Source organism: Mastigoproctus giganteus, chromosome 8 (assembly GCF_048544385.1).
Source record: "Mastigoproctus giganteus isolate SK-2022 chromosome 8, ASM4854438v1, whole genome shotgun sequence".
NCBI classification, from domain to species: Eukaryota; Metazoa; Arthropoda; class Arachnida; order Uropygi; family Thelyphonidae; genus Mastigoproctus; species Mastigoproctus giganteus.
The window spans coordinates 162,866,644-162,886,814 of NC_143582.1; the positions used below are offsets into that span (position 1 = coordinate 162,866,644).

At 38.2% G+C, this 20,171-nt stretch overlaps 1 protein-coding gene across 1 annotated transcript in view; it reads right to left on the reverse strand.

Moving 5' to 3' along the window:
• Positions 1-20,171, reverse strand: part of ArgRS (arginine--tRNA ligase-like protein) — a 222,813-nt gene that overhangs the window by 162,420 nt on the left and 40,222 nt on the right. Inside the window, exon 3 of the mRNA XM_090379871.1 lies at positions 17,280-17,429. Coding sequence (XP_090235997.1) covers positions 17,280-17,429 — 150 coding nt within the window. The remainder of the gene's footprint in view (positions 1-17,279; positions 17,430-20,171) is intronic.

Here is a 20,171-nt window from a genome sequence, read left to right on the forward strand (position 1 = left end):
ACCAAATCTAACCAAAGAAAAGAATAGAAATCATGTAGATCATCCCATTTGGCACTTTTAGATTTCATTTCTCTTACCTTTCAATTTAAGGTTTATTTTCAGGCTAGATACACTTTAATTCCCAATTCCTCCTACATAGACAGTTTTTCAAAATAGGTTTGCCATCTATAAAACTGGCAATTCTATATAACATTCTCAAGCACTGTAGCTTTGATCAATTCCAACAAGGTAAATAAACCAGAGCATCTGACTGAGTCATATAACGCAGTTATTGGTTAAGAACTCAATGAATTTTTCATATAATTCTCCTACTTTTGTATTCTGCAAAAAATATAAAAATGCACTAAAAGAAAAAAAAGAAAAAAAAAAAGAGAGAGAGAAGTAGTGCACATACAATATTAAAAACCTTTTTTTATTTTATAATTACAAACATTGAAAGTCACAAAAATGGCACCTCCATAGCCAGGTGGGCAGCAGTGCATAGCACACGCTTTCTGATTAGACCGGGTTCGAGCCCGTGACCACCAAATACGAAGGATGCGGAAGGTTAGGGAACGACCACTGCATATCTCAATCCTAGACGCCTCCGTAGCCAGGTGAGAAGGAGCAGCAGTGCGTAGCACACGCTTCTTGATTAGGCCGGGGTTCGAGCCCGTTACCACCAAATACGGAGGATGCAGAAAGGTCAGGGAATGACCACCGCATATCCCAGAGCAATATGGCCTTAGTTGCTAATGCTACTTAAAAAAAAAAAAAAAAAAAAAAAACAAATAACAAATAATATCCCCATCCCAGATAAAGGGTAAGGGTTGGCGTCAGGAAGGGCATCTGGCCGTAAAAATTTCATGCCAAAACAGTAAAAAAATGCTGACCTCATATACAATGGGAAAAGGGCAAGGACAAAAAAAAAAAAAAAAAAGCCACAAAAATGTAGAAACGTTCTTTACCTTACCAGGTGCATTGTTTTGATAATTACTTTTCATCATATTAATACTTCTGAATGAGAATGGAAAAGTGAAATATCAAAAATAAGCATAATTCATATAAAAATAAGTACCCACGATAATTACCGCTTCAGTTAAGCAGTACAAGAAGTTTCATTGCACTAACTATTAATTTACAAAATCTTTTCATTAACTGTTCTAAACTGCCTAATATCAATATTTCATTTGAAATATTTGGACAGTCACCTACTCACTGAATTAACAGGTATACAGGGTGTTTCAGTTAAACGTTTCAGAACTTCTAAGAGGGGTAGGGTACATCCTGACAACTCGAAATCATATAGCAATGTGGGGTCAGAAATGCTTTCCTGAAGCGGTGATGTACCATAAAAAGAAAAGAGCCCGTAAGTGAGAAATTGTTTTAATAATACATGAAAAGAAGCAAAAGGTACATGGATTAAAGTAAGTGTTCGAAATTTCTTCAACCTCGTATTGCTTTCGCACAGTGGTACCTTGGAAAAGGTGCTACAAATCCCCTTTTTCCTGCTGAAGTGTTATTTTCCGATGAGGCATCCTTCACAAGGGAAGGAATTTTCAACACGCATAACGACCATATCTGGGCGGTCGAGAACCCGCATGCAATACGACGTCGTGCAGCACAGATTCGATTTTCGGTCAATGTATGGGCCGGTATTATGGGAGATCAACTCATCGGACCTTACCTGTTACCGTGTCGTCTAACCGGACCTATCTACTTGATCTTTCTGCAGCAAGTATTGCCACAACTTTTGAGAGATGAACAGATTTCTGCATCGACGCAACAGACAATGTGGTTCCAACACGATGGACCCCCTGCCCATTATAGCGGAGATGTTCGTAACTACCTGGATGTCACATTTGGTCAACAGTGGATCGGACGTGGTGGTCCCGTGCGTTGGCCTGTTCGGTCACCCGACCTATCATGTCTTGATTTTTATTTCTGGGGTCATATGAAATCGCTAGTTTATGACACCCCTGTTGACAATGCTGAGGAGCTGGTTGCAAGAATCGCAGTAGCTGCCGAAGAAATTCGAAATTCGCCTGGAGTATTCCAGAATGTTCGGATGTCCATGCGTCGGAGATGTGAGGCGTGCATTGTAGCCCGTGGAAGAAACTTCGAACACTTACTTTAATCCATGTACCTTTTGCTTCTTTTCATGTATTATTAAAACGATTTCTCACTTACGGTCTCTTTTCTTTTTATGGTGCTTCTGTGTACAACACCACTTCAGGAAAGCATTTCCGACCCCACATTGCTATATGATTTCGAGTTGTCAGGGTGTACCCTACCCCTCTTAGAAGTTCTGAAACGTTTAACTGAAACACCCTGTATATGACATGCAAATAGATTACATCCAATTTTATGTTACTGTAAACCAGCTCATTCCATTTTACAGGCTTTTTAATGGTCTCAACATTTTATTTGTATTTATTTTATACAAATAAATAATAAAAATTAACATATCAAAATATTCAAGAAGTATAAAAAACACTTTTTACAAAAATTAATACAAACACAAAACTACTACTTCAAGCATGCTCGGAGCATATTGCTTTGATGATTAAGAATTTCTGGCACATCAATTATTTGGTTAATATACACCAGTTTTCTTATAACTCCAGTACAGGTCTGATTTCCGCATGGTAACAAAAAAAAAAAAAAAAAAAAACAGAATAATTCATGGAAGAAACATTCTTTTCTCTACCTAAAACAGTTAACTACAGCCTCAATTGAAGAAGTATAGATTCAAATCTATACTTCTTCAAAAGATATGCAAACCATTATACTATCATGGAGGACCTGAGTACACTGAACACCAGCCTTCTTATGCATGATCACATACATACATACTCTACTCAATCATGTCTTTATTGTTTCTTTATAATGAAGAGCTTCAACAAAGACCAGTTCAGCCTGAATTTAACATATGCAAGTGTGAAAGAAATGAACTGCATAAAGTAGCAAAAATTAAATAAGTAAATATCACTTAATTTTCAAGGAAAATACAGGTAATATTCCAAATACCTACCCAGTATGGCAGTAGCCAGAAGGGTTTACAGCAGGAGAAAATACAAATAACATTATATCAAAATTTGAAATCATTGCACAGAAAAATTAAATACAAACAATTACAATGAATACAAAAAATAATAATAATGATAATATGAATTAAGGGATAGCATCATAAACTCAGCATGAATTGTTGAGGAGGCTTCTATCCTGCAGTGGGTTGATAAGGGCTGCAGGTTACCTTTTTTACCTTTATCATAGGCATAAAAAAAAAATTTTAATTATTGTAATTTCTTATATATACCTATGTATGTATTATGTCTTTAAATTGTGTGTGTTCTCTGATCGATTTGCCTGTTTCGCTGGACAAAAAAACCCAGTTTCTGGGGGAAAAACCTTGCTATCTATGCCTGAGACCGACTAACTCAGCCACGGAGTGAAAAAAGCCCATTAAAGTTCCTTGCATCATCGACAAGATTCGAACCCAGGCCTTTCCCACCCAGTGACAATGCCACTGTGCTACCCACGCAGAGCAACATAAACATACGGGTCAACATAATGAAATTAACATGATAACAGCACCAGTAACATTAGCATTAGTTGAGGCATATGATGCAAGAAAACAAGCTTATATACAACATCATCCAAAAAGAAAAAAAACCTTCCCATTTCACCGATCTGGTCACCCCAAATGTTTGTCTAATACAGCCTTCAATTTATTTAAGCTATCAACTTCCACAACAACACATGGAAGTCTGTTCCAGAAATCAACTACCTGCTGGCTAAAATCAAACTTCTGCACATCTATTCTCCAACTGTCTTTCCTCAATTTGAATCTATGCCCAATCAGGTTCTTAATCAGAGCAAGCGAAAGAATCGTATCAGCATTAGGCCTGCTCAAACCATTCAAGGCCTTATACACCTCAATCAGATCACCTTGCAGGTGTCTGGTCTCCAGATGCTGCAACTTGCAGAACTTAAGCCTTTCTTTGTAAGAGCACCCCTTTGTTCCTTTCTCACCAATCTTGTTGCCCTTCTCTGTATTCGTTCCAGCAACTCTACATCCTTCCTAAAATGAGGCCTCCAGACCTGTACACAATACTCAAGGTGTGGCCCGACCACTGCCTTATACAAAGGAATAATCACCGCCTTGTCTCTGCAAGCAAAATTCCAATATTTCATTAGCATTAGCAAAGGCACATGATGCAAGAAAGCAACCTTATATAGCATCAGCCAAAGGGGGAAAAAAAAAAAAAATCCCTTATTTCACCCATCCACTCACTCCAAATGTCTGTCAAGTTCTGCCTTGAATCTATTTAAGTTTATTTAAGCTATCAACTTCCACAACGACAGATGGAAGTTTGTTCCAGCAATCAACCACATGCTGGCTAAAGGCAAACTTCCGCACATCTATCCTACAACCGACTTTCCTCAATTTGAATTTATGCCCTCTCAGACAATTATTCTGAGGCAAGCCAAAGAGTCCCATCAGCATTGAGCATGCTCAAACCATTCAAGGCTTTATAGACCTCAATCAGATCACCTCGCAGGTGCCTAGTCTCCAGACACTGTAATTTGCAAAACTTAAGCCTTTCTTCGTAAGAGCACCCCTTTGTTCCATTCACTAATCTTGTTGCCCTTCTCTGTACTCGTTCCAACAGCTCTACATCGTTCTTAAAATGAGGCCTCCAGACCTGTATACAGTACTCAAGGTGTGGTCTGACCATTGCCTTATACAAGGGGATAATTACCTCCTTATCCCTGCTAGAAAAAAAGTGCTGTATATCATTGACAAGACACCATTAGCTACTCTTGCAGACAGCCTGCACTGCTCAGACTGCCTGCACAATTATCGCCAGGTCCTTTTCATTCTCTACCACTGTCATGTGATGGGAACATCTTATCCATGACTGTGACAACTATGAGGACCTCAGATATCAGCTATATACACACAACTCCTTGCTAAAAGACCGAGAAGAAATAATATTGCAAGAAAAAGATAATGGTCTGTACTCGTTAACAGGAGAGACTGCTTCTAAAGGGATGGGATACACTTAAATAGAAAGGGTGCAAGAATGTTTGCTGATGCTATCGAGGCAGTGTTAGGTGGGTCGGAAAACTGCTAGATTGGGGAGATACAAGGACTAATAGATTAACAGTAGCCACTGGCAGAGGTGAAAGTGATTCTTGCACTGCTTCTACTGGAATGAGCCGCAGCCCGGAAAATAAGATACAGGATATTTCAGAGACTGCTGGGAATCATTGGGGTACAAATAAACACATAGGTTGTGTTAGGGTAGCTAAGAAAAAGAACAGGTGCATGTTTAATTGTGTGTACACCAACGCTAGGAGTTTAGTAAATAAATTTGATGAATTTGAGGTATTGCTCAAAACATCAAAGGCAGATATTGTGGGGATTTCAGAGACGTGGTGTCACACAGATATAAGGAATGCAGAATTGGAATTTGGGGAGTACAATGTCTACAGAAAGGATAGACAGGATAGGAAGGGAGGAGGGGTTATGCTATTAGTTAAGAAATACATAAAATCCAAGGAAGTGAAGCCAGTCGACATTGCTGGACAGTGCAGTGTCGAGTCAGTTTGGTGTGACATAAGCATTGGGAGATCAAAATTGAGAGTAGGAGTGTGCTATAGGCCTAATGACTCATGAGTATAATAAGAAACTGTACGGGGAAATAGAGTGGGCCAGTAAATCAGAGAGTCTTATAATGGGAGATTTTAATTTCCCAGCTATTGACTGGAATTTGGGGGCTGGTCACTCACACACTAGCAAAGATTTTGTGGATTTATTGGATGATTGTTTTCTACATCAGCATGTTCAGAAGGCAACTAGAGGGAGTAATACTCTTGATTTGATTATCAGTAGTGATTCTTCATGCATTAAGAATCTGCAGGTAAATGAACCACTAGGTGGCAGTGATCACAGTGTGCTGAAGTGGGATTTACTCAAAGAGGTAACTACCATTAGGGGTAAAGGGAAGGGTTATTGCTTTCGTAAAGGCGACTACGATGGACTGAGACAGTATTTAAATTCTATACAGTGGGACCAACTGATGATGTTACCAACAGCAAATTCAAAATGGGAAGCATTCAAAGAACTTATCTTGGAAGCTACTAGGCTTTACATACCAACTAAGAAATATTGTTCAAGGTTTAGGCCTAAGTGGATGTCAGATGAACTAATGAGACATATGGCAGAGAAGAAAAATGCATGGGATACATACAAATTAACACGTGACACAGAAGATTATGATAGATACAAGTTGATCTGTAACCAAGTTACAAAGGAGGTTAGGAAGGCGAAGGTAGATTACGAGAAATCTTTGGCACGGGATGCAAAGAAAAACAGCAAAGAGTTCTTTACTTATGTAAACTCTAGAAGGAAGGGGATGAATCAGATTGGTCCACTTGATATCGATGGGTCAACTGTTGATGATCCTGCTCAGGTAGCTAACAAACTGAATGAATATTTTGCATCAACATTCACAAATGAGGAGTTATTCAGCGAGGGGAATGCCAGAGGTGTATTCAACTCTGGCAGTAAGCTAGAGAATCTTGTAATAACTGAGAGTAAAGTGGAGCAGAAATTGTTGAAGATAAATACAAGAAAGGCACCTGAGGTGGATGGGATCTATCCAGTTATATTAAAGGAAGCAGCAAAGGAAGTAAGCAAACCCTTAGCCATAATTATGAGAGCTTCCTTGTACTCAGGGGAAGTACCCATGGACTGGAGATGTGCAAATGTGACCCCAATTCACAAAGGAGGATCAAAGGACGACACAAGTAATTATAGACCTGTTACTTTAACTTCTGTTCCTGGAAAATTAATGGAGGCACTGGTTAAAGAAGCACTGCAGGAACATCTAGACAAGACTTCAGTTATAGCTCAGACACAGCATGGTTTTGTTAAAGGAAGTTTTGCCTGACCAATTTGATTGGATAGTATGATGCAGTAACAAAAGAACTGGATGCAGGGAATAACTTTGATATTATATACTTGGATCTTAGAAAGGCTTTTGATACTGTTGCACATGGAAGACTGCTGCACAAATTGGAGCAGTGTGGTATTGGAGGCAAATTGCTGCTATGGATAAAGGGGTGGTTGAGGGGGAGAAGACAGAGAGTGGTAATCAATGGACACTGCTCATCGTGGACTAATGTTATTAGTGGAGTCCCTCAGAGCTCAGTGTTGGGTCCATTATTGTTTTCTGTATTTATAAATGATATCGATGATGGTATATCAATCTTAATGTCCAAGTTTGCAGATGATACGAAGGTTGGCAGGGTTGTCAAGGACACTACTGACACTATGCTACTACAACAGGTTCTGGAAAGATTGAGCAGATGGGCTGAGAGGTGGCAAATGAAGTTTAACATTGACAAATGTAAAGTACTACATATAGGAAACAGCAACCCCAGAGCAACGTATCAACTCTGTGGTACTACACTGACAGTGGTAGAGAATGAAAGGGACCTGGGGGTGGTTGTGCAGGCAGACATGAAGTTTTCTGAGCAGTGCAGACGGGCTGCAAGAGTAGCTCATGGTGTATTGTCAATGATATATAGAAATTTTTCTAGTAGGGATAAGGAGGTGATTATTCCCTTGTATAAGGCAATGGTCAGACCGCACCTAGAGTACTGTATACAGGTCTGGAGGCCTCATTTCAAGAAGGATGTAGAGATGCTGGAACGAGTACAGAGAAGGGCAACAAGATTAGTGAATAGAACAAAGGGGTGCTCTTACGAAGAAAGGCTTACATTTTGCAAATTACAGTGTCTGGAGACTAGGCACCAGTGAGGTGATCTGATAGAGGTGTATAAAGCCTTGAATGGTTTGAGCATGCTCACTGCTGATGGGATTCTTCCTCTTGCTCAGAATAATCACCTGAGAGGGCATAAATTCAAATTGAGGAAAGACAGATGTAGGATAGACGTGAGCAAATTTGCTTTTAGCCAGCGGGTGGTTGATTGCTGGAATAGACTTCCATCCCTTGTTGTGGAAGTTGATAGCCTAAATAAGTTTAAGGCTCAGCTGGACAGGTATTTCGAACGAACAGAGGGGTGAAGTGGAAGTGGTTATTTATTTATTTATTTTTATTTTTGGCTGATGCTGCATAAGCTTGCTTTCTTGCATCAAATGCCTCTACTAATGATAATGCTAATAATTACCAGGCTTTCACGGTCTTTGCCCGCGAACTCTTTGAAAGACAAAGATCCCTGCCACATCATCACTAACCTATGAAAACACAAACGTAACTACCTGAGATGACTGCGAAACTCTGAACTAGTGACCACCTGAAGCAGATAACAACACATGAACATAACAAACTGGACCTGACTTCTGGACTTGGACCTCCACCAGACCAATGCAAAGACGAAGATTGCAACTTGGACTAAGACCTTGAAGATTGCATCTTATGATGCCATACAGCCATATAGCGCCCTGGCTCTGACTAGCCTGCTATTTACTCCTCTTTCCCTAGCAGGGGGGAGGGGACAGCCTGCTGTCTCCTCCCCTACTGCCACCCCTCTTTTTCTTCTGGTGGGGCATGGGCATGCCCCACTATTTCAACAGGGGGTCATCTTCCCTATAGACCCCTTTCTTCCAATTTCCAATCCCCCATCTTCCACCTCCCCTCCCATCTCTTTCTCCTTACAACAGTGCCTGCCCCACACGTACAAATTTAAAACACCAAAATTCATGCCTGACCTGTTAGGAAATCATATCACCTCTAGCGCTTATCCCTTATAGCCCCTCTAAGTAGCGTATAATGTACCATCTGTGCCCAAAAGAAAAGAAGAATTTTTATTTTAATTATTTTTTATTTATTTATTTTATATATATTCTTTTTTTTTTTTTTTAGGTCCTCGCCACTGAAATCTCAGGAAAATAGGTGGTAGGACCTGCCAGACCAAACTTAAAGGGAACACCTGGCTGGCCTCCACGTGGTGGAGTACGTAAACGACAGATCCCATCTGGGGCCTGGCGGCTAACAAGCCAGAGGAACAAGGGACACAACATATTACACAACACATGACTCTCACACTTTTAAACCTCTGGCCTTGACAGCGTACTGTCCCAGATACAAAGAACATACGCGGAGATGGGGTAAATCCCTGGTGCCGTTAGACCCAAAAGTACTCTGTCAATGTGATACCACAGAGTTGATACGTTACTCTGGGATTACTGCTTCCCATACATAGTACTTTACATTTGTCAATGTTAAACTTCATTTGACACCTCTCAGCCCATCTGCTAAACTTTTCTAGATCCTGTTGCAGCAGTGTACTGTCATTAGTGTCATTAACAACCCTGCCAACCTTCGTATCATCTGCAAACTTGGACATTAAGCTTGATATACCATCATCAATATCATTTATAAATACAGAAAACAACAATGGACCCAACACTGAACTCTAAGGGACTCCACTAATAACATTAGTCCACGAAGAGCAGTGTCCATTGATTACCACTCTGTCTTCTCCCACTCAACCATCCCTTTATCCAATGCAACAATTTGCCTCCAATGCCACACTGCTCCAATTTGTGCAGCAGTCTTCCATGTGCAACAGTATCAAGGGCTTTTCTAAGATCCAAATATAGGATATCAAAGTTATTCTTTGCATCCAGTTCCTTTGTGACCACATCATAGTATCTAATCAAATTGGTCAGGTAAGACTTTCCCTTAACAAAACCATGCTGTGTCCGAGCTATAACTGAAGTCTTGTCTAGATGATCCTGCAATGCTTCTTTAAACAGTGCTTCTATTAATTTCCCTGGAACAGAAGTCAAACTAACAGGTCTGTAATTACCTGTCTCCCTTTGATCCTCCTTTGTGGATTGGGGTCACATTTGCACATCTCCAGTCCATGGGTACCTCCCCTGAGTCCAGGGAAGCTCTCATAATTATGGCTAAGGGTTTGCTTACTTCCTTTGCTGCCTCCTTTAATATAACTGGATAGATTCCATCCACCCTAGGTGCCTTTCTTGTGTTTATCTTCAACAATTTCTCCTCCACTTTACTCTCTGTTATTACAAGATTATCTAGCTTACTGAGAGAATTGAATACAACTCTGGCATTCCCCCTCCCTAAATAACTTCTCATGTGTGAATGTTGATGCAAAATATTCATTTAGTTTGTTAGCTACCTGAGCAGGATCATCAACAGTACCATTTTGACCCAAATCTTGAACAATATTTCTTTGTTGGTATGAAAAGCCTAATAGCTTCCAAGATTAGTTCTTTGAATGGTTCCCATTTCGAATTTGCTGTTGGTAACATCATCAGTTGGTTCCACCGTACAGAATTTAAATACTGTCTCAGACCACTATAGTCACCTTTACGAAAGCAAAAACCTTTCCCTTTACCCTTGATGGCAGTTACCTCTTTGAGTAAATCCCAATTCAGCACACTGTGATCACTGCCACCTAGTGGTTCCTTTATCTGCAGATTCTTGATGCATGAAGAATAATTACTGATAATCAGATCAAGAGTATTACTCCCTCTAGTTGCCTCCCGAGCATGCTGCAGTAGAAAACAATCATTCAATAAATCCACAAAAGCCTTGCTAGTGTGTGAGTGACCAACCCACAAATTCCAGTCAATATCCGGGAAATTAAAATCCCCCATTATAAGGCACTCTAATTTAGTGGCCCACTATTTCTCTGCACAATTGCTTATTATACTCATCAGATTCATTAGGCCTATAACACACACCTACTCTCATTTTTCCTTTCCCAGTGCTTATGTCACACCAAACACTCAACATTGCATTGTCCACCAACATCAATTGGGTGCACTTCCTTAGATTTTGTGTTTTTAACTAACAACATAACGACTTCTCCCTTCCTGTACTGTCTATCCTTTCTGTACACATTGTACTCCCCAAATATCATTGACAGAACTCCATGACCTGCTCTGGCAGCCTGTCTGCACTGTTCAGAGAACTTCATATCTGACTGCACAATTACCCCGAGGTCTTTTTCATTCTCCATCTCCCTGAGTGTAGTACCACACAGGTGCTATGTTTCTCTTGGGTAACTGCTACACATATGCAGTACTTTGCATTTGTCAATGTCAAACTTGCTGCCACTTGTCAGCCCATCTGCCTAACTTTTCTAGATCCTTTTACTGTCATTAACAACCTTGCCAACCTTTGTATCATCTGCAAATATGGACATTAAGCCTGATATACCTTCATCGATATCATTGATAAATACACAAAACAACAATGGCCTAGCAGGGAGGAAACTCTGGAGGACTAAACTAATAACATTAGTCCACGTGGAGCAGTATCCATTTACTACCACTCTCTGCCATTTCCCACTCAACGATCCCTTTATCCATTGCAGCAACTTGCCCTTAATGCCATACTGCTCCAATTTTTACAGCAGTCTTCCATGTGCAACAGTATAAAAAGCTTTCCTGAAATCCAAGTATATGATATCTAAATTATTTTTTGCATCCAGTTCCTTTGTGACCACATCGTAGTATCCAATCAAATTGGTCAGACAAGACTTCCCCTTAACAAACCCATGCTGTGTCTGAAGTATTACTGCAGTCTTGTCTAGGTGATACTATATCACCTCTTTAACCAATGACTCCATTATTTTCCCCAGAGCAGAAGTTAAACTAACAGGTCTATAATTATGTGTCACTTTGACCCCCTTTGTGAATTGGAGATACATTTGCATATCTCCAGTCCATGGGAACCTCTCCTGATTCTAAGGATGCTCTCATAATTATGGCTAAGGGTTTGCTTACTTCCCTTACTCTCTCCATTATAACTAGATAGATTCCATCTGCCCCAGGTGCCTTTTTTATGTTTAAGTTCAACAATTTCTCCTCTACTTTGCTCTCAGTTATTACAAAATCACTTAGCTCCCTGACAGAGTTTGATAAACATCTGCCATTCCCCTCCTTGAATAACTCCTCCTGTGTGATTGTAGATGCAAATTACTCATTTAGTTTATCAGCTACTTGAGCAGGATCAGTGGTGAGTTATAGTGGGCTCGCGAGAGCCCATTGTTGAGACGATCATTTATTTTACAAATGAAATCCTGGATGCAATTATTGAGTATCCAGAGATGAAAGTACGGTGGGGCAAGTGGGTCACCATTCCCAGCATTTTAATGGCACAATCGATCAGTTATGTTTTTTTAAAATTGCTTAATTTTTGATTTAATTACAGTCGGACCTCTGTTTAACCAACTTCTTTATACTGAATTTTTATAAATTCCTCTTGGTAATTACATTTAAAATACAGTAGTTTCCATAGAACGAAAATAATTTCCATGTAACGAACAGATTAGGACAGACATTGTATGCATTGTTCTCACCTCTGGCCTTTGGGTAATTAGAAACTACGAATTAAGGGTGAAAGGGATTACCGTTCTACAACATTAGTGGTGTCCTAAAACTTTATGCAGCCACATTTCGAGAAGTTGCGCTAGTCAATATGCTTTCCATAGCCAGTCAGAGGATTAAGAAGATTCCCGACATGGATAATAGCCTCTGGTCAACCTGTGTCGTGGTTCCCCTTTACTCCAACAAACAGGCGTATGTTTTTCGGAGAAATGAGTTATCCACGCGTTTCAGTCAAGTCCTCCGTCTATGTTTACATGATCACAATAGATGAATATCCAAGCGATTCCGATATTTTGCACAGTATTCAAAGAACTAATGAAAGTAGCAGCATAGGGGGATTGAGGAAACTAAGATATTATATAAACTTTACAAAGATGAAATGTTGGCAGATTTTGAAATTTTGTTGAGTCTTTCACTATGTAGAAAATGTTCCAAAATATAATGGCATACATGCAATAATTAAAAAAAAAAAAAAAGTATCCATTATATCACCAATCTCCAAAAAACTAGCAGGAATTAAAGATGATTGCAAAAGAACTTGTGGAAACTACAAAGATCGGTCATGTGTTTGGGCTACGAAGAGCAGCTTGTAGCTTGCAGATGGTAATTGGGGTTAAGAGAATTATTCTGCATTGTGCAAACATTTTTATTATTATTATTATAATTAGCCATATGGCGCAAGGAAGCCTGGGGTTTTTGCTGCACCAGCAAAAAAAAAATTTCGCAGGAGCTCTCTTACATTTCAGAAGCTTTACAGATTCACTATGGTAAAAGAACAATAAGGTTATTCAAACTAGCAATGCTATCGGTAATTTGAAAAATTCTGAAGCAAATTATGAAGCTAAAATTGAGAGCATGTTGAAGTGGAAAGAATTTGAAGGAATCAAAATCGAAAGTAATAACAGTAAAATTACCGTGTGACAAGTTATTAAATGCATTGTTTTATCCTTAAATTAAATAAAGAAAATAATGATACCATTGAAGAAATTTTAAACATATTTTACTGGAAATTGTGGAATTTGAAAGAACTTTCAGTGGCAAGACTGTGAAAACCGAATAAGAAATTTGTTTTCTGATAAAATATGAAATAAAAATTAATGAGTTTAGAGATTTTGTCGAAGACAGTTTATCTTTAAAATCGATTGAAATTCCCTTTACAATTAAGAAAGCCAGAAATATCTTGAAACCATTGCGATTAGCAGTGCTGAAACCAAGTGAGCTTCCAGCATAATGAATAATACTCTATAAATGAATGAATAACGTTGACAATTAAACACGCTGCAGATTATGATGGCCATACATCTAAATGGAAAACCATTGCTTCAATTTGATCCGGATCGTTATGTCAAATCATTTGTCCGTAATAATAGTTCAGCTATTGAGCAAAGAAGAAGATCGAAAACAAATATTAATAAAGAAGTAAATTGCATATGGCAATTTTTAGAATAAAATTTTTTTGAATATTTGTGCAATATTTTTTTCATGTAATCTGTGATTTTTGTGTACCTTTTCTAGAACAGTTTGTTTTTTAAGTATGATTTGTTTTTATATTCTAGAATGTTTTGTGATAATTCGTTATTTTGTAATATGGGAAATATTTTTATTTTTTATTCGAAATATTAAAATTTTATCACAAAAAAAAAAAAAAAAAAAATTGTATCCATTATATTTTCCTAGTTGTAAAAAAAAAAAAAAAAGAATAAAAAAGTTGCGCTTTTGCCGAGCACGTGCAGTGGATGGTTTTATGTGAAACCTCAGTGTTTCTTTTAGATATTTTGATTACAAAATAAGAGCTTTTGTACTGATCATTCACAAATTTCCATAACTTCTGGAAGACAGTATACAATGGATTTATGATAACTAAAGTAAGAGATGTATACTTGCTACTGCAACATATCTAAATGTCTCTGCACCTAACAACATTCCATTGTTAGGGTCCCCGAACAGTTGCATATGCGAAAATCCAAGATGAAATAAGAAATTGTTGACAAATCTTTGTATTGTTGCAGTCATATGACAAATACTTGCAATCATACTATTTAAATATTCCAAAAAGTTAGAACTCGAGATATCGTACTGGTCACAAAAAATGCGTCACATGCTCTAATCTAATCATACTACTAGTGAGAGCGTTCCACACAGACTAGTGGTCTGAGCATGGGAAGCGCCTCTGACAGATGCCACGGGTGACGTCACTTCATGACCGATCAGATTTACTCAGTAGGTACCCACCCCCCAAGGATGTTTCACATCAAAAAATCGGCAAAAGAGTTTACATAAGAAAAGAACTCTTTGCTGTTTCTTTCTTTTTCTTTGCATCCTTTGCCAAAGATTTTTCGTAATCTGCCTTTGCCTGCCTAACCTCCTTTGTGACTTGATTACAGACTAACTTATATCTGCCACATGCTCCTGTGTTGCCTGAAAATTTATATGCATCACATGCATTTTTCTTCTATGCTATGAGCCTCATTAAATTATCCATTTAGGCCTAAACCTTGAACAGTATTTCTTAGTTGGTATGAAAAGCCTAATAACCTCCAAGATTAAGTCCCTGAAGGCTTCCCATTTAGAATTCACCATTTGTAACATTATCAGCTAATTGATCCCACTGTATAGAATTTAAAAACTGTCTGAGGCTACTGTAGTCACCTTTACGAAAACAAAAACCCTTCCCTTTACCCTTGATAGTAGTTACATATTTAAGTAAATTCCACATCAGTACACTGATCACTGTCACCTAGTGGTTCTTTTATCTGCAAATTCTTAATGCATGAATAATCACTGCTGATAATCAGATCAAGAGTATTACTCCCTCTGATTGCTCCTCGAACATGTTGCTGTAGAAAACAATCCTCCAATAAATCCACAAAAGTCTTGCTAGCATGTGAGTAACCAACCCACAAGTTCCAGTCAATATCTGGAAAGTTAAAATCCCCATTATAAGACATTCTGATTTACTGGCCCACTATTTCTCTGCACAACTGTTTGTTGTACTCATCAGAGTCATAGGCCTATAACACACTCCTACTCTCATTTTCTCTTTCCCAGTGTTTATGTCACCTGGATACACTTCCTTCCTGTTGCCCCTGGCAGATATACCCTGGTCCTATTCCACCTATCCTTTAACTGAGAGAGAGAGAGAAGAGAACTGCACAAAACAATGTTGTTAGTGTTAACTTCAGGGAGGGGTAAAAGAAAAATCCACCTTGTGATGTGATGCTGTTTGTAAAATCAATCAGTGAAGGCTTGAGGAGATCTTCCAGCCTACTTTTTTCTAAATGGAAAGGGCCTGCCAGAGATCAGAATATAGTTTGAAAAAGGTATAAAGTGGGACCAGTTTTCCAACTGTCTAATGAGGAAGAAAGAAATCAGAGGAGGGAACAATGCCAAATCTGACACGTAATGCTTCACTATTGTAAAATGTGCTTAATATCACACAAAGCAAGTACCATACTGTACCCATTCTATTCCAGAGCTAAACCCAGGGAACATGGAACAAAAATTAATTCCCAAATGAAGTATTAAAAATAATACGAAGACTTGCATGCAATGTCAGAGGGGATTAAAGGCTTAAAAAATTTTTTCAATTACAGTCAGTCCTCATATAGCATGATAGTTGTGTTCCTAGAAACCCTTGTGCAATGCAAAATCGTGCAATATAAATAACAGGCCCTATGGGAAAAATAGGGTTAGGTGCCGACCACCCAAGATTGAACACACATTTGTAACCAAAACATTACTAAACACAATAAATAATCGTAATCAAATATTGCTAATGCTTTTGCTTCTATCATAAGCAAACCTGTTCTTTGATTGATCTGCTATCCAAACAGACGTTCCATCTCTTCCAATTCTTTAATGGATCTAATGGATTTTTCTACACTTTGAGTTGTTCCTGCCATAAAAGTTATTTTCTCTGCATTCTTTCTGATTCTTGGTGTTGCCTCATTTAGGCCTGTAGCATGTGCAATATCACATGGTCTTCATTTCGCTCAAAGTGTTTCACGATTTCATACTTTTTCTCTATCAACAGAGGAGGACTGGCCAAAAGCCTTACCGGCGAAACCTGGGTGGGCCAGAGGCCAGTGTGATTTTGGCCATAAATGCTAGTATGAGGCAGCTACAAATTTTCCCATGTAAGAATTTTTGACCCAGTCCGCCTCTGTCTATCCAGTTGCTTTTCTTTTTCTCTCTGAATCTGTAGTGTCTTCACCAGGACACTTCCTTTTCATACCTTTTAAGTATTTTACTCATTTTTAGGGAATAAAGCACAATTACAAAATGAGGAGGCACGCTTAACACACATAAAAAAAGCTGCATGGGTGTAGCAACTGAATAAACAACACCATAAAGGCGGAGACACACTATTAACATCTCATTAGCTCAGCTCACATTTTACTAAAGCACATTTCTGGGGGTTACTACCATAAAACAATAAAAACAGTTTCCAGTTGCATTTCTGCTAGTGGAATCTGTTACTGGTAGTAAACTTGATCTAACTGCATTTGCAGTTAGATCAAGTTTTTTTCCAATAGCTGGAATTGTGTGGGTGTTTATGTTATTATGGTGAAATGTGTTTCCCCTTCAACGATATAAAAAAACAAATACATTTTCAGAATCTTCTCTTCATTCCTATTGTGTTGCATTCAGTTGGGGTGATTCCACGTTCGATTGCCATTTCTTGTAAACACAAAGGCGGATCATGCATAAGCGAAATCGTTCCCCTATTTATAAATCGTGTATGATTGAATTCGTGTAATGTAAACACATGTTATACGAGGACTGATTGTACATAGAAACTGCCATGATCCATGGTCATTATGTTCACATTCCTGTTATTTGTATTTTATCATATGGGAATTGAGAAGTCAGTAATATGATCAGGAATTTATCTTACCCTTTTTAAAATATTGATCCGATACTTAAGCTTTGCATTTTCTGTTCTAAGGGACCGTAGTGCATGAGGTACTGGAACACCATCCAAACAACCATTCTTCAGGTTTTTTAATTCTTCTAATTCTTTTAATAGAACGGCTATTTCTTCTTCCTAAATAATCAAAATTACAGGGAAAAATTTACAACAAAGTTAACCAAAATTCTCAACACAATTTTTGTTGCACCTGTCCCCCATCCCCACACAAGTTGTTAACGTGTGTACCTCCTATATAAATGTAATGCATACAGTTGACAGTAATGGCTCATGACTTCATTCCATACATGTTCACCTTTTCAAAAAAAAAAAAAAAAAAAAAAAAAGCAAAGCTGGATAAGTAAGGAGAGAAAATTTCCAAAAGGTCATTTCTTTGATGTCTACAAATTTCTGGTTCGATGCACTGGTATGCTAGAAAATACTATTACCATTAAGGAAAAGCAGGATCATTAAACAATGCCCATTATTACCATAATACTATTCACTTTTCTCGTTGTACAATAAAGAATATTTATTTATCTGCAACAATATGAACATTCAGTAATCGTTGCAGATGTATTAAGAATCCCTGATATTTATGCACAAAGGAGACGACAAATGAGATTTTGTTTAAATGAACTGGAAATGAGATGAGAAAAAAAAATAACAAGGGAATTACAAAAATTGTGAGAATACTCTAAAAAAAAAACCCAACCCTATGCATACCTAACAGTATCAGAATTGATTCCAGTCCAATATTTTTGCTTGCAATTTGGTTTCTTTCTTCTAAATTTTACCCATTTAGGTATATAATCATTTCCTTATTAGGTATATGTATCAGGAAAATTCTTTTTCCTTTTTATGAAAAAATAATAATTTTTCATTTTTAGGTTATAAAATTAGAACAAGTAGGGGAGGGGAGAATGCAATGAGTGGGATGCCACAAGGGCTGGTGTTGGGTCCCTTAATGTTTTAATATTTATTATATTAAAGTAGGAATTTCAAGTTTGATGTCTATGTTTGCTGATGATCCAAAGTGGGCACAGTGGCTAATGACACTATTAGGATATGCAACTTCAAGATCTATGCAAACTAGGCAGATAACCTGATGAGGTTTAACTCATCAGCCCCTTAACCCCATATATATTCCTATTTACATATACAGTATAAATAAATGCAAATGTATAAGGCAATATGCAGTATTCCATGCCTGAAATACTGAACACAGACATGGAAATCTCATTTTAGGAAGGACACAGAGCTGTCGAAAAAAGGGTGCAGAGAAACGCAGCAAGATTAGTCAGGGAGCACAAAAACACATCCTTATCAAGAAAGATTAAAGTTCTGCAAATTGAAGTCTTTGGAAACTAGGCATCTATGTAGTGACCTAAGTGTATAAAGCTTTAAAAGATTCTTACAGAAATTAGCAAGGCTTAATTTAAGGAATTGTCATAATCATAAATTTTAAACTTAAAACCAACGATAATAATTAGCTTTAAAATAAGTAAACTAAATGCTGATAGTTACCTTTAATCTTTCCCAGAGGGGCACATTACAAAGGAACATAAATTGAAAATGATGTTTACACAACATATAAGCAGAGATTATATTCAGCAAGAAACTGATTGCTAGAATTAAATTTCACCTAGTCACATGGAAGTGGACAGCGCAAATAAATTTAAAGGTTTGGACAAATTATGAGAAGAAATGGGTAAATTTTAACTGAGTCAACAAAATATTGAAAATAAAGGCTGGCATTAAAATGTGAACAATTTTAAAGTTATAAAACGGCACACCTGATGCCAAAGTTTGTCTCTTGTTAGAAGGTAGTGGTATGAATGTTTAAGAGCACAAGGGTAACTGAGGCTAAAATGTGCCTATATGTGCACTTTCTTAAGGAAGGCAAACAGTTCATCTATATTTGCACTATTTCCAATAATGTGGGTAAGTGATAAGGATTCTTACCATCGTGACAGCAAGTAAAAGGTACTGTTACTGATATGGGAATAGTAAATGCAATTCAAGAGTATACATTTGACAGTAAGAAGTGATGAATAATGCATGCATAGAGAAGGGTCCCCCCACTAGAAGAAACATATGGGCTGGCTGGGTGGGTATGTCCTATGGATAATCTTGCTAGTACAACTTCTTCCTGTCTGTTTAGCGTGAAGCTTTGATTTGGTGCAATTTGTTTATCTATGATTTCCAGATTTCTGACCAATGAAAAGTACAGGCCTTTTTCATACGCCTCAAAAAATTTACATATGGTACGTAATTTGCTAGTGCTGTACTGATTGGTTTTTTGGCTGCTTGATCTGCACTCTCATTAGCCGCGATACCAGCATACCCTGGAATTCAGCAAAACTTCAATGAATGATTGTTATCCCTTAATTGATGTAAACAATTATGGTCCTTGAGGTTGTCACAGATATTCTCTCAGATAAGCCAGACAAAATGTACTTGCTACCTGGGAGTCTAAAACACTGATGGAACTGATATTCGGAGTGGACCCAATTTCGGCGAAGTCCGGACAGTCTGTGACAGCCAAATCCTCTGCTTGCAACTTCACGATGGTGGGACTGTTAGTAATCCTGGGTATAACCTCCATGCACAAGTACATGGTGGGTGACCACCCAGGTGTGAACCAATGTAAGCAGGGGTCGAGGTGTGGCGCCCACACCACATGGAGGAACGCCGCCCCTCTATGTTATCAGGCAGTACTAGGTGGTAGATGACTCGTCAACTGGTGAAATACCACCACTTTGCTTATTGGAGGCTTGAAGTGGTGCAACCCATGTTTAGTCTCTAGAGCTAAGTTCCGGTCAACCCTTCCCTATCTCTTCCATCATGCAGTATGATTGATGACTTTTGAGGTTACGA